General features: G+C 35.6%; 1 protein-coding gene across 2 annotated transcripts in view; it reads left to right on the top strand.

Moving 5' to 3' along the window:
* The window catches only part of Slc49a4 (solute carrier family 49 member 4), a 132,736-nt gene that overhangs the window by 14,472 nt on the left and 102,523 nt on the right, over nucleotides 1–15,741 (top strand). For both annotated transcript variants that reach the window (XM_048794564.1, XM_015486864.2), the window contains exon 2: nucleotides 3,963–4,056. In XM_048794564.1, coding sequence (XP_048650521.1) covers nucleotides 3,963–4,056 — 94 coding nt within the window. The remainder of the gene's footprint in view (nucleotides 1–3,962; nucleotides 4,057–15,741) is intronic.

Genomic DNA, 15,741 nt, shown 5'->3' with positions numbered 1-15,741 from the left:
CTTTCGGCGGCGGCCGGCGGGACTGGGCCCCTGCGCCCCGTGGCCGAGACAAACTGACACTTCCAATAAACTTACTAGTTCCTGGCAGGTCTCCTTTCAGCGGAATTTTGCTGGAAGTTTCTCAGCAGGTAGCATGTAGGTGTATTAATGGGTCTCTCTGATCCCGTTACTGTGGAGGTATTGAAAGTGCTGCCTCCTCGCCAGCCACCATGTTGGGTCTCCAACATCAAACTTCTACAGATGAAAATTTTAAATTGATCATGTAGGTTTTAACAGGAGATTCAATGTTGCAGAAGAAAAGATCATTGTGAGTATGAAGGTTTAGCAACAGAACCTATCCAGAGTGGAACACAGAGAAATAAAGACTAGCAAGAAACAAAAAAACATGACCAATAGTGAGCTGTGGGGCAGTTTTATGTGGCCCAATATACATATAATTGGAGCCCCAGAAGCCAAGAGGTAAGTGAGAAAGGCATAGAACAAGATGGAGTGATAGGGGAAAAAAAAGAGATTTTTTGAAGTAATAGTGGCAAAAAAATATCTGTACTTTATAATAACTATAACCTCTCATATCTAGAAATCCCAGCAGAAGAAACATGAAGAAACTACATAAAAGCACATCATAATCATATTGCTTAAAACCAATGATGAAGAAAAACATCTTTTAAGCATAAGAGCAAAAAAGACTGGAGAATTTTGGGATAGAGAGTAACAGTGATTGGGAGGTTGGGAAGCAGAGAAGAGACCTAAGTAGAAATAAGAAGGTGGAGATACCATTTGGAGACAAACTTGAGAATGTTCATATTATACTGATAATGACTGAGCCCTCCAGAAGGCATGGGGGAAAGGCTTCTGGAGTTGGAGGGTAGTAGAGATGAGTTCAGATTAAGGGATGCAGAAACGTATCCTGGGTTAAGGATGGCCTGTGCATTTTAGAGTGCTTATGTCCAATATAGTGTGATTAGTCTTTATATTCTCCAAGGTGAATTGGGGTGGGAAGGCTGTGACATTGTAGGGAGCGAGGAGAGAATATTGTCAGGAGCAGAAGAGCTTGTCTTCATTCCATCTGATGGAATTATGGAGCCTGGGCAAGGATGGTCCTCCCAGGTGAACTTTGTTGCAGCAGCTGACTATTCCCTGCTTCGTGTGTGTGTGTGTGTGTGTGTGTATGTTTTCCTATCCCTATCTTTACCCTTTATGGAGATTTACACTTCTATATCTAGTGGGTACCCAGTAAAAGGAACTATCTCATCTATTGAAAGGAAGCTTCCTGCGGTGTCTGGATGCCATATTGATTTATTTTTATTTTCAATTATTCTTGTGTAATGAAATTGTTCTGATAATATTTTTCATCATGGTATTTGTATTCATATCCTAATACTGTGACCTTTGAAATCTGCCTATATATAGAAGATCTACATGACTATTTTTTTCGAATAGTGAACACATAAACCATTTATTATCAGTGTGTAATATTATATATACTATACCTATTGTATGTACTATACTTTTATATGATTAGCAGTGCAGTCTACTGTTTTGCTGGAGTCCTTATAACTTCTCGTCCCTGGGTGAGATGACATCTTTTTGATTACATGGAATTACATTCATGCCTTGTCCAAATATGAGTAACATGAAGAAAGCATTCCATTCAAGATTGGGTACCTAACTGGGATAGATTAAGCAACATTTGGAAACAATTAAACAAGAAAGCTTCCATGCTGTGTAAGATTGTTTTAATCAGCTTTTCACAACTTCTTCATTCTTCAAAGTTTATAGTAGCTATTATATTGTCATTCATTTGATTAAAAAGCACAATTTAGTAAAAAGTGTGTTAGCCTTTAGTAGTAATGATGAAAATCTTGGTTATTTGGACCATATGGCTGTAAACAATGCTCCATTACATGTTTACTGGCTCTTACCTGAATTACAAAATATTTAGGAAAACATAAGCATTATGTACAATGTAAGCTTTTTAGGCTCCCAAATCTATAAAATTCCTTTTGGTATAACCTTATAAGATCAATGTTTGCAATTTTAGGATATTTATCACTGTGTATGTACTTTTCATTAATTACACTCTATTTCCTGTGGCTATAATGTGGTTTTAAAATCTGTGCTTTGTTAGTAGAAGCAGTAAATGAGCAATATGTATGCATCACTTGTTGCAGAGAAGCACATTATCTGTGGTATTCCTTCTGCCAAATTATATTTATAATATTCAGATTATATAAGAATATTATAAAGTTAACTCAGTTGATATCACAAATTATTCTTAGTGTAGCATGTATCTGCCTATCTGGATCTCAAATTTATTTTCCTTGCTATGTTTGATATGTATAATTATAATTTTGTTGACTCCAAATTAAAGAAGCCTTGTGAAAACCAAACGTTTAACCCCATACTCTCTACCAAAATAAATTTTTTTTTCTGGCAAAAACCAAATATTGCATTAATCATTTAGGTTCATTGTTCATATGAAATGGTTTCAAGGTGATAACTGGATTTGGGAAAAAAATTGAAGGTTGTGACCATCTGTACCCAGACTTGTTATGAGCCACCTGTGTGGTGTGGCTGCCACAAACAGTAAGATAATATTAATTCAGTATTAACAAATGTATTGCATTCCAACAGTAGGAAGACAGAGTTCCATTATATTATCCTGTCAGTATTGTGTCTATTTCTGGTTACCTTGTTTGTACACCAAACATATTTGTATATTCTTTTTTGCCCCTTTTATCCACATGACTGACATTGGCATACATTTTAAAAGTAACTGATTATATTTGAAATGCAAAGGCCCAAACTATCTGATGCATATTATTTTCTGAAGTTCTAAGCCATGCTTTTTATTTTTTAACACCATTATCCTTTAAGCTGAAAACCATCTGATAAATTTAAAAAAAAATAGAAAACTGTTATTGTATTAATCAGAGAGTCCTAAGGGATTATTTTCTTTTTTTTAAGAGAGAGAGAGAGAGAGAGAGAGAGAGAGAGAGAGAGAGAGAATTTTAAAATATTTATTGTTTAGTTTTCGGCGGACACAACATCTTTATTTGTATGTGGTGCCTGAGGATCGAACCCAGCGCCGCGCGCATTCCAGGCGCGCGCACTACCGCTTGAGCCACATCCCCAGCCCATAAGGGATTATTTTCTATTACCCAATAACAAGCATTAGTATGAGTTTGTCCTGATTATTAGATAAAATATATAGTTGGCCAGTTGTTACTTTTTTGAGAAAATTTAAATTAATATAGTTAATTAAATTAAAACTTAATTGCATCTGGGCTTGGTGGCACATGCCTGGAATCCCAGTGGCTGGGAAGGCTGAGGCAGGAGCATGGCAAGTTCTTGAGTCAAAGCCAGCCTTAGCAACTTAGCAAGGCCCTTGGTAACTCAGTTGGATCCTGTCTTTAAATAAAATGAAAATAGAGCTGAGAATGTTGCTCAGTGATCAAGTGCCCCTGAATTCAATTCCCAGTACCCATCCACCCCCAAAAACACCTAGTCACAGTACACCAATAAAAATAGTAATAATCTGTCACATTAAAATACTCTTTAGGGACATAATAGAGGGTTTTTTTAATTAGCTCCTTACATTTGAAAATTAGAATTTTTATATTGGAGATATAAAGTTAAAATATCTAGTCTTTTAAAATTATTTTCTACATTTTTACTATTATATCTGAACAAAATATTCTATATATTCATTTTGTAAAATAAGAGCTTTATCATTAATATAATCATTCCAGTTTTCTATTAAAGTTAAAATCATTTCATTTTCAGCATGTACAGGGTTGTGTTTATATTCCTTTCTCATGTTGAGGGTTATAGAGAAGAGTCATAATATTAGAATATAATATTTATTACATTAGTCATCAGTAAGAAAAATATTTCTTTTTAACCTTGAATTTACTTAAGTGAAAATAGAGACTAATATGGATGTTTTGGTTTATTTATAGGACTCCGGGTGACTGTGCTTCTGACGTCGTTCCTTATGGTTTTGGGAACTGGTCTAAGATGCATACCTATATCAGACTTAATGCTGAAAAGACGGTAAATCCTCTAAGTTTTAAAAAATTTTCCTGCATTTTTATCTTTTATTATAAGCACATAGTATATGTTTAATTGTAAGCTTTTAATAAACAGTTACATTTTTATGGTCAGTGGAGGGTTACTTTATAGAAGCATTTATTTTTTTTACCCTAAGTGATGATTTGTTCAGTTTCTTGTCATATGTAAGGCACTATACCAATTATTGTGGAACTAAAAGAACAAGTTAATTTTCATACTCTTCTGAAACTATAATAACCATGATAAAATGATAGAACACACTCTGTATGAGAATATGTTATTTATATATATATATATATATATATATATATATATATATATATATATCCATAGAAGACGTATAAAATTACACCATGAGACAAAGCTGAGGGTATCAGAAAGATGATTTTTTGAAGGAGTCAAACTAGGCATTGAATGATTAATAGAATTTTTATTTATTTTTAATTTGTTCTTGTTAGTTTATACATGACAGTAGAATGTATTTTGACATATTATACATACATGGAGTATAACTTCCCCTACTTGTAACTGTACATGATGTGGAGTTATATTGGTTGTGTATTCATACATGAACATATGAAAGTTATGTCTGATTCATTCTACTGTCTTTTCTATTTCTACTCACCCCTTCATTCCCCTTTGTCTAATCCAATGAACTTCTCTTCCCTCCACCCCTTTTTTGTGTTTTAACATTGCATATCAGAGAAAACATTTGGCCTTTGGTTGTAGGTGATTGGCTTATTTCACTTAGCACGATTAGTCTCCAAGTCCATTCATTTACCAGCAAATGCCATAATTTCATTTTTCTTCATGGCTGATTAATATTCCATTGTGTATATATACCACAATTTTTTATCCATTCGTCTGTTGAAGAGCACCTAGGTTGGCTCCATAGCTTAGCTATTGTGAATTGAGCTGTTAGAAACATTGATGTGGCCGCATCACTATAATATGCTGATTATAACTTCTTTGGGTATATGCTGAGGAGTAGGATAACTGGGTCAAATGGTGATTCCATCCCTAGTTTTCTGTAGAATCTCCATACTGTTTTCTAGAGTGGTTGCGTCAGTTTACAAACAGCAATGTATGAATGTATCTTTTCCCCCACATATTCACCAACATGTATTGTTACTTGTGTTCTTTAGTTGCTATTCTGACTGGACTGATATGAAATCTCACTGTAGTCTTAATTTTTTTTTCTCTAATTGCTAGAGATGGTGAATGTTTTTCTCATAGATTTGTTGACTAATTGTATTTCTGATGTGAAGTGCCTGTTCAGTTCCTTTACCCATTTATTAATTGGTAATTTGCTCTTTTGGAGTTAAGTTTTTTGTGCTCTTTATATGTCCTGGATATTAATGCTGTATCTGAGGTGCAGGTGGCAAAGATTTTCTCCCACTCTGTAGATTCTCTCTTCACATTCTTGATTGTTTCCTTTTCTGTGAAGAAGCTTTTTAGTTTGATACCATATCATTTATTGATTCTTGATTTTACTTGTTGCTCTTTAGGAGTCTTGTAAAGGAAATTGGTTCCTAAGTGGATATGATGGAGATTTGGACCTACTTTTTCTTCTCTCAGGCACAGGGTCTCTGGTCTTATGCCTAGGTTCTTAGTCCACTTTGAGTTGAGTTTTGTATGGGGTGAGAGACAGGGTTTTAATTTCATTTTGCTACTTATGGATTTCCAGTTTTGTCAGCACCATTTGTTGAAGAGGCTCTCTTTTCTTCAATGTATGTTTATGGCACCTTTGTCTAGTATCACCTAACTGTATTTATGTGGGTTTGTCTCTGTGTCTTCTATTCTGTTGCATTGATCTACATGTCTGTTTTGGTGCCAATACCATGATGGTTTTGTTACTATAACTCTGTAGTATTACTTAAAGTCTGGTTATGATGCCTCCTGCTTCACTTTTCTTGCTAAGGTTGCTTTGGCTAATCTGGGTCTCTTATTTTTCCAAAATAATTTCATGACTGCTTTTTCTATTTTCATAAAGAACACCATTGGAATTTCAATAGGAAATTGCATTAAATCTATCTAGAGCTTTTGGTAGTATTGCTATTTTGACAATGTTAATTCTGCCTATCCAATACCATGGGAGGTCTTTCCATCTTCTAAAGTCTTCTTCGATTTCTTTCTTTAGTGTTCTGTAGTTTTCATTGTAGAGATATTTCACCTTTTTTGTTAGATTGATTCCCAAATATTTTATTTTCCTTGAGACTATTGTCAATGGGTAGTTTTCCTAATTTCTCTTTCACTTGATTCATCACTGATATATAGGAACACAATTGGTTTATGGGTGTTGATTTTATATCCTGCTACCTTGCTGAATTCATTTATGAGTTCTAGAAGTTTTTTGGTGGAGTTTATTGGGTCTTCTAAATATAGAATCATGTCATTGGCAAATAGAGCTAGTTTGAGTTCTTCTTTTCCTGTTAATATCCCTTTAATTTCTTTCTTCTGACTAATTGTTCTGGCTAGAGTTTCAAGGACTGTGTTGAATAGAAGTGGTGAAAGAGAGCATCCCTGTCTTATCCCAGTTTTTAGAGGGAATGTGTTCAATTTTTTTCTTCCTTTAGAATGATGTTGGCCTTGGGCTTAACATATATAGCTTTTACAATGTTGAGGTATGTTCCTACAATCCCTAGTTTTTCTATTGTTTCGATCATGAATGAATGCTGAATTTTGTCAAATGCTTTTTCTGCATCTATTGGGATAATCATGTGATTCTTGTCTTTAAGTCTATTGATGTGATGAATTGTGTTTTCCAATTTCCGTATGTTGAACCATCCTTGCATCCCTGGGATGAATCCCACTTGATCACAGTGCACAATCTTTTTAATATGTCTTTGTATGCAATTTTTTAGTATTTTATTAAGAATTTTTGGGGGCTGGGGATGTGGCTCAAGCGGTAGCGCGCTCGCCTGGCATACGGCCCGGGTTCGATCCTCAGCACAACATACAAAACAAAGATGTTGTGTCCGTCAAAAAATAAAAAATAAATATAAAAAAAACTCTCACTCTCTCACTCTCTCTCTCTCTCTCCTCTCTCTCTCTCTCTGTCTCTCTAAAAAAAAAAAAAAAGAAGAATTTTTGCATCTGTGTTCATCAGGGATATTGGTCTGAAGTTTTTTTTTTTCCTTAATGTGTTTTTGTTTGGGTTTGGTATCAGGGTGATACTAGCTTCATAGAATAAGTTTGGAAGGTTTCCTTCCTTTTCTGTTTCATGGAATAATTTGAGGAGGATTGATGTTAGTTCTTCTTTGAAGGTCTGGTAGAACTTGGCTGAGAAACCGTCTGGTCCTGGGCTTTTCTTAGTTTGTAGGCTTTTGATGGTCTCTTCAGTTTCATTGTTTGAAATTGATCTGTTTAAATTTTCCATGTCTTCCTGATTCAATTTAGGTAGAATGGAAAAATCTTATCTTTAAGATTTTCTATTTTCTTAGAGAATAAATTTTCAAAATAATTTCTGATTATCATCTGTTTTTCAGTAGTGTCTTTCATGATATTTCCTTTTTTGATAAATGGAATTTTGAGAACCATCATTAGGGGAATGATATTCCAAATTGGGGAATAGCAGGAGTGAAGGCCCATAGAAGGCAGAAAACAGAGGCCTTTTCTGGGATGGGTAGGTAGTTTCATTTGTGTGTAGCAGTGTTTGCAACTGGGGTCCATGGACTTATTCTTGTGGGATGCAAGGTATATAAAGATTTTAAGATTTTGTTCTCACTTTGCTTATGATATTAAAATCATTTTACCAGTAATAATCTGCAATAAAATATATTTATATTGATTAGTCTATAAATTACTTAAATTGATGTTTCTTAAACTGAAGTCCTTGGATATGGCCTTGAGAGTCCTTGAGAAATATTTTCCCTTTTAATAAGATCCATAAATTATTTAAATTTGGGTGACTCTAGTCTATAGACTAAGGTGTAAGAATGGATATAAAAAGATGAGGTTAGAAAAGGATATTCTGATGATGAAAGTTATTGATGTTATTCTGGAGAATTGTTCTGTCTTCCCTGGCAAGGTGAAATCGACTTCGATTCTTATACAGAGAAGTGATAGTATCAAACCTGTGTTAAGAAAACTCCTGATGGAAGAATGCGGGGTTGATTTCAGCAGGTAAAGACTACCATTAGAAGACCAGGAAAGATGCAGTGAAAGCCCAAGCTGAAGTCATTCTTTTGTTTATTTATTTACTCACTTATTCATTAATTCATGCATTCAACAAAATTCAGTGGGTTCCTACTGTGTGCCACACTCTCTGCTGGGAATTGGAAGTACAAGAGTGAGCAAAACAGACAAAAATTCCTACCTTGTCGATTAGGGGAGACTGACAGTAAGCTAGATAAATAAGTGATATATGTTATAAGGAGTAGGGGAAAATAGAATAGGAAAGAAAGCTTTGAAATGTTGAGGAAAGGATGGTGAGATTTCAGGAAGACCTTACTGGGAAGATAATCCTCTGGGATAAAAACTGGAAGGAAATTATAAATGATGTAGTATCTAAGAGATTAGCATTCCTGTGTAGGGAGAACCACAGTGTAAACAGACTAGAGGGGGAAAGAGCATACCTGGAAGGGAGGCCATTGTGGCTGGAGATAAATGAGTGACTTCATGGGAAGCATAAAGCCTGAGGGTAGAGCAGTTATGGGTGGTGGTGGCAATGTGGGATCCAATCTTTAAGACCTTGTCAGCTCTTGTGAGAACTTCTGCTTCCTCTGAGCTAGGAAACCACTGGAGTATTTAAGCTGAGGAGTATCCTGGTTATAGACTGTTGTATGGGGAAGAGACTGCAGCTGCAGGCCTCCAACATAGGCAAGGAGATCAGTTGAAAACCAGTCAATAAACCAGGTGAGAGATGATAGTGGTTTGGGCCATTAGGGTTGCAGTGGTGGTGTGAGAAGTAGCCAAATTCTGATTGTTATATTTTGGAGAATTTGTGATGGCCCATGAGTGGGAAAGAAAAGGAAGAGGAATCCAAAATGCCTTCTTGCCATGAAAGTTGTGGGAATGGAGACAATGACACAGATGCAAGTGAGAACCTGAGAAAGAGATTGGAGGCAACATGGTTGAGTCTCCACTCTAGACTGTGAAACTGTTCTGTTAACAGAGAATACAACAGAAGGAGGAAGTAGATTTTAGCAATAAGATGTTGACATCTGTTTGCAAGAGAAATTTTCAGTTTCAAAGTGGATATCCATTTTTTAATTTTCAAAATATGTCCTCTTTTCAGGAAATTCAGGGTACAAGTATTTTAAAAGGAAGACAGAAAAATAATTCAGGTTCCTGTAGAAAGTTAGTTATCATTTCCCATCGTTCTCAGTTAGGTCTGAACACATAACTTTCATTATTGATTTTGAGACAGTCTTAATTTTCAAATATCCACAGAGTGTGTTTTTTTAAGATTCACAGTTTTTAAATATAAATTTCAATATAAGCTTAAATTCAATGATGCATTCTTTAAAGGTTTCTGTTAATATTTATGTTAGCCTTTAATCTGCTTGGGGCCATTTATGCTATTATTGATTTCCATTCTTATCCCTTATATCATTTCTACGTATAAAATATTAGAAGTAAAGATTTCATTCTTCATGATGGTGGAGAAGATCATATGAAGAGAAGTAAAACTCATAAAGAAATGTAAACCAAGATAGGACACATAGGAAATAGAAATGGGTTCATAGGATTGAATCTTTTCATAAAAAGATGGTATAAATTTAATTTTCAACCTTTTGTGTTCATCTATAAAGATATAGGAATAGTTCCCAAGACTTTATTTTCTGTTCATATAGTATTTCTTTTAAGTAGTATCATAAAATTTTGCAGTGCAGCTGGCAAAATGAAAATATTACAATTATTACAATTGGAGCTTTTCATATTAGGAACTTAATTACTTTCATGGCCACTGGACCATCTAAATGTTCATGTTCTTGTGGTAGTTCAGGCTTCTCCAGAAGTTGCCCATTTTGTCCATATTGTGTGGTTTGTACAGTGTCACTTAGGTTAGTCTTTGCCTTTTTTTTTCTTCTCCTCATGTGGGTTTTGGGTTTATTTTGATCATTATTTTTTGTTTCTGAAAGTGGGAGTTTAGATTATTGATTCGAGAATGTTCTTCTTGCCTAACATAAGCATTTGATGCTATGAATCTCTCTCTAAGCAATGTTTTCATTGCATCCAAACATTTCCTTCCAGTATCATTTCCTTCCTGTCTGAATGCCAGAAATTATTTTTGTTAACAAATCTGTTGTCTCTTAGTTTTTCTTTGTATGAAGATAGATACATTTTTCCTTTCTTTCTGAAGAATATTTTTAATATGTGGATTTTGGTTTCCCTATGTTTTTCCTTTGGGCACTTTAAAAATGTCCCTTCACTGTCTTCTGTCTTCCCTAATTTCTGAAAAGAATTCCACAATCGTTTAAATGGTTCCATGTCTGTCAATGAGGTATCATTTTCTTCCAGTTAACTTCGAGTGTTTTCCCTCATCCTTGGTTTGTAGGTACTCTGAATGTGTCTGGATCCTACCTGAGAGTTTTTAATCAATAGGTCATGAGTTTTGCCATGTAATTATTCTACATCAACCCTTACCATCATGTGTCTTTCTTGGCTTTTCAAGAAAGAGCATTATATAGGGATATTCATGTCTGTATTCATGATGGACTTTGGTCAGCCAATCTTGGGCTTCTTTCATGGATTTATTCTGGCATCATTTTTTCTGGTTTGCTGGTTGGGTAATAGCAGCTTCATAACACGCATTGCAAATTGTTCTCTCTTCTACTGGAAATGTTTTTGTACAGTTGGTACTAATTCTTCTTCAAATGTTTGGTATAATTCTCCAGATATATTATCTGTAACTGAAGATCTTTGGGGACCTTTTTCCATTAGTAACTTAATTTCCTTGATGGTCCCTGGACCATCTAAATGTTTGTGTTCTTGTGTTAATTCATACTTCTCCAGAAATCATCCACTTCCTCCATACTGTATTTTTTGTATAGTGCCACTGATGTTAGTTTTCATCTTTTTTTTTTCTTTTTTTCATTGTGCTGGATTTGGGTTCATTTTGTTCATTTGTTGTTGTTGTTGTTATTTGTATCTGAAAGTAGAAGTTTATTGATCTGAGAATTCTCTTCTTACCTAACATAAGCATTTTATGCTATAACTCTCTAAGAAATGTTTTCGTTGCATCCACAAATTTTGATATGTTGTATTTTAATTTTTGTTCTGTTCCAGATGTTTTCTCAATTTTTCCTTTCAGTGGTGAAAATGTATCTCAAAGAACTCAAAACAGAGAATAATGGCCTCTTGTATTTACCCACATATTTGTTATTTTGTTGCTTTCTCTTTATCCCTGGTGCCCACATTTCCTTCTAATATCATTTTCTTTTTGTCTGAAGGACCAAAGGTTATTTTTGTTAACAAGTCTGCTGGCCCTTAAATTTTCTTTATAGGAAGATATATTTATTTTTACCTTCCTCTCTGAAGAATTTTTTCTATATATGAGATTTTGGTTTTCTTCTGTTTTTCCTTTGGTCACTTCAAAAAAGTTGTTTCACACTGCCTTCTGTCTCACATCATTTCTGATAAGAATTCCACAGTCATTTAAGTGGTTCCGGGTCTGTCAATAAGGTTTCATTTTTGTCTAGCTGACTTCAAGTGTTTTCCTTCAAGCTTGGTTTGTAAGTGCTGTGGGTATATCTGGGCGTGGACTTCTTTGGGTTTCTTCTAGCAAGTTTTACTAAGCAGCTTAAGTCTGTAGGTTCATGTCTTTCACCATATTTGGAAAATTGAGCCCTAATTTTTTTCTGTGCCATACTCTATCCTCTCATTTTGGATCTCTGATGACACTAATGCTAGACCATCTCATAGGTCCCAGCAGCAGCAACAACAAAGTTTCTTCTCTCTGGTGTTTGGTTTTTGCAAACTCTATTGAGAGATATTGGAGTTCACTCATAGTTTTCTGTCATTTCTATTCTGCTCTTTAGTCTGTTTAATAAGTCTTTTCTTTTTAATTCTGAAATTTTATTTTGTTTCTTTTGTTATCTTCAATTTTTTTTTACTGGTGTTCCTTGAGTTTTTATATTTAAAGAGCTTTTGTCATTTCTTTGTGCAGCATTTGAATAATCACTTCTTTAAGTTCTTCAAATAATTCCTGTGTGTGTCATCTTGTCATTGGCTCTTATGATTTTCTTTTCTCATGGATTTGTCAGATTTATCTAATTTTTATATTGATTACTTTTTTAAAAATTGATACAATTGATATGTTTTAATAAAAACACAAAAACAAAATACAAAGAAGACACTAGTCCCTAGTAAATTAAAGAAGATAATACTGGAATGTATTTGGAGATAAAAACATGTTACTGTAGATTTGTGAAAATTTTTACCTGTCAACATTGAAGGAGTAATAAAACCATTTTCAGACATTAAAGTGCTAAAATAAATCACCCTAATCAAACCCTCATTGAAAAATGGTACAGGAAATTCTTCAAGTAGAAGGAAAATGACAACAGAAGAATAAAGAACATAAAAACAGCACCACAATTAAAAAAAAAAAGAAGAGAAAAATTGATTACTTTTTAATTGTATTCCTGATAGTTTGAAGAAATAAGATTTTTAATATTCATATTAACAGTTGACCTAGTTGAGCTCAGGTACACATTTCAACAGTCTTCTATGCTTTCAATGTAGTTGCTTGTATAAGAGCCTTTTCAATCATATTCAAATATGTCTTTCATACATTTGTAAGGTTATTCTGGAACCTTGACAGTGAATTGTCCTATAGTCCAATCTTCACATCAATTATTTGGTGTTTATGGTCAGATCCGTGCATGTGCCACTTGGAAATGAGTTCAGGAGCATCTTTATCATGTGGCTTTCCTGATCTCCTTTGTAGCAATCTCCTCATTTTTATTTATCTGGGCTTCCGTTTTGGTTCTCCAATCAAAAAAGGTGAAGCTCTGTTTATTCACTGTGTTGTTCACATACTTTTCTCAAGTTCACTTATATGTGGAGCCATACTGCACTAGGACATAAACCAAAAAAAAAAAAAAAAAAAACTGAAAATTCCAGCTCTGATCAGAGTGGTAGGTTCTCCTCCCTTCAGCTGCACTTTGGACTCCTTCCCTGTTTTGGCCACTGTTGCTCACTCTACTGTGCTACCATGTGCTGGGTTGCACACGACTAAAACACTCAGGGGTCATTCCAGGGGAACTGGGCTAATTAGGCTGTGAGAAATAACCACACAAGAGACAGAAATACCTATTTCTTTGGGGGTGCTGTGATGGCTCCTCTGACATTAAGGGTCTGCAGAAAGAGAGACAGAGAAAGCACGTGCTGACCCCTTTTATGGAGGAGAAGCTACTAAAATGAGGCAAGCTACTCAAGGGGCTGAGTCTAGCTTTATGATGTCTGCTGTCAGCAGATTGACTGACATCTAGATAAGCCATACCTAAGGGCACAGTAAGACAAGGGGACACACAAAAGGCATTTCCATGGAACATTCTATCCCAAACAGGGCAAGGGGTAATATTACAAAGAAACAGGTGAGCATAGCTGCCGCAGTCTGCCTGGGCACAAAATAACCGAGCCACCACACCGCCTTGTAGATTCAAACAGCAACTCTTTATTCCCGACCCTCACCGGCTCTACAAGCATGTTCTGGGAAAATTCACCCTCCACCGGGCTCTGCGTACCAAATACTCTCAGCACCCGCGAGAACTCCACAGGAACTCCAGGAGCAGGCGCCTGAGACAGCAGAATATGCCCTATTCCCAGCAGGATCCACCCTAAACCTGGAACCGCCCTATTCCCAGCAGGATCCACCCTAAACCCGGATCCACCCTAAACCCAGATCCACCCTAATCCCTGAGCAGGGTCACCTTTCAACCAAAACTCTCAAACATTCATGCAATGTCACTGCAGATGACCTGGATCCAAGGCAAGCCCATTTCCACAATGGAGAGTCCTCCCTCTAAGCAACATTGGGTAGGCTGACAAGGAAATTGCCATGCGTCATTCCTACTTGGCTATGGCTCTCAGCATCTCCCCCCTTCTGATTAATCAAACAATAAGCAATGTGGCTTAGGGACTGTACCTGTTAGGTTGTCCAATTCAACATATGGTCCTTACCCGTCATCAGATGATCTGACCTCTAGGCCTCAGCCTCCTGTCTTAGGTTGGTACCACTGCAATTGGATCATACCCATCACTGACTACCAGTCCAGCATACAGCCATACTTGTGGATAGGCCTATGCACCCAGTGGGGGGGTGAGGTTCTTTGCCTCACCTCTGTTGGCCCCCAAATTTTAGACCATCACTAGCAGAAGGGAGGAGGATTCAGAAATGCCACGACACCAAGCCAATTGATGGCTCCTTTGGAAAAATTGTATCACCAGTGACACCATCAGCAAAGATATGCCAGCACTATACAATTCGCTGCACCAACAGATAGTTCACAATGCATGCAAGTGATACATAGTCCAGGCAAGTTCTGCAAGCAGTTCAAAGTGGAGGAATCTATCAATATGTCCATTTCCTGTAGTTTGGTTTTATCTTTGTCTTCACCGGCACTGGGATGAAGATAGGAATTCTGGCAATGAATGCTAAAAAGAAATTATGTAACATTACATTATCCTGAACAGAATTATTAAATATAATGAAAAGGAAAGGTGAAAGTAAACAAACAGATCTGTTAACCACCTTTAAAAACAATCCTTAACAGCTGTTTACCTAATTTAAATTAAACCATTTAAATCACGTGAATAAAAAAAAATTCGGATCCATTTTTTCATGAGCGCTCCTCATATATGAAATATGGACATACGCACATATAGACATACAACACAAAACACAAGAGTGCACACAAACGTACAACACATAAGACAATATTAAAGGCCTTGTAGCTTTACACAGGTGAAATCTCCATTGCAATGTTTAAAAACTCCACAGTCAAAAAATAAAACTGATCAGAAAAACATTAACCTAGGTTTGTATGAGCTCAAAAAATAAAATAGAACTTTATGATGTGGAAAAATGCAATAATAAAATAGATATTGAAAAAGCATCCTGGTTAATCACTGTCACAGATGTAATAGCCAAGCTGGAACTCTGGATATCAGCTGTTATGGATTTGAGTCAAATCATCTTCTTTTTGGTCTTTAGAAATCGCTTTGGTTAGTCTCTCTGGAATCCAAATCGGCTGCTGTTCTCCCTGTGGAAACACACAAACAAAACCCCGACTCCAGGCAATCACTGGGTCAGGACCTTTCCATTGTCCTGTTAGAATATCTTTCCAAAGTACCTTAGGCTTATGTACGTTTTTTGGATACATATGTCTTTCCGCAGCACTAAGTCCTGATGAATCCAAATTTTAAAATTTTAGAGTAAAAAGGGTTATTTTAAGTTTATCTTTGGGGGATATATACCCCTTTCTAATTCCCTCCTTTTGCTTTAATAAGTATATGTCTGTATCTAATAGTTGTCTTAGCTTTTTGCATTTTCTATCTGTGATACCTTACTTGACATTTTCAACCATTTTTTATCTTATTTCTATCTTCTAGTTTTTTTTTTTTCCCTAAGGTTTGTACATTCACCCTTAGTTGCTTTTTTTTCCCCTAGTTTTCTTTTGTTTCCTATTTTGTGGGTTTAAAATTCTTGTCTTCCTA

Source organism: Marmota marmota, unplaced genomic scaffold, assembly GCF_001458135.2.
Source record: "Marmota marmota marmota unplaced genomic scaffold, marMar, whole genome shotgun sequence".
In the NCBI taxonomy this organism is placed as follows: domain Eukaryota; kingdom Metazoa; phylum Chordata; class Mammalia; order Rodentia; family Sciuridae; genus Marmota; species Marmota marmota.
Note: the sequence above shows the minus strand (reverse complement) of the source record. Positions and strands in the feature narration are given on the sequence as shown.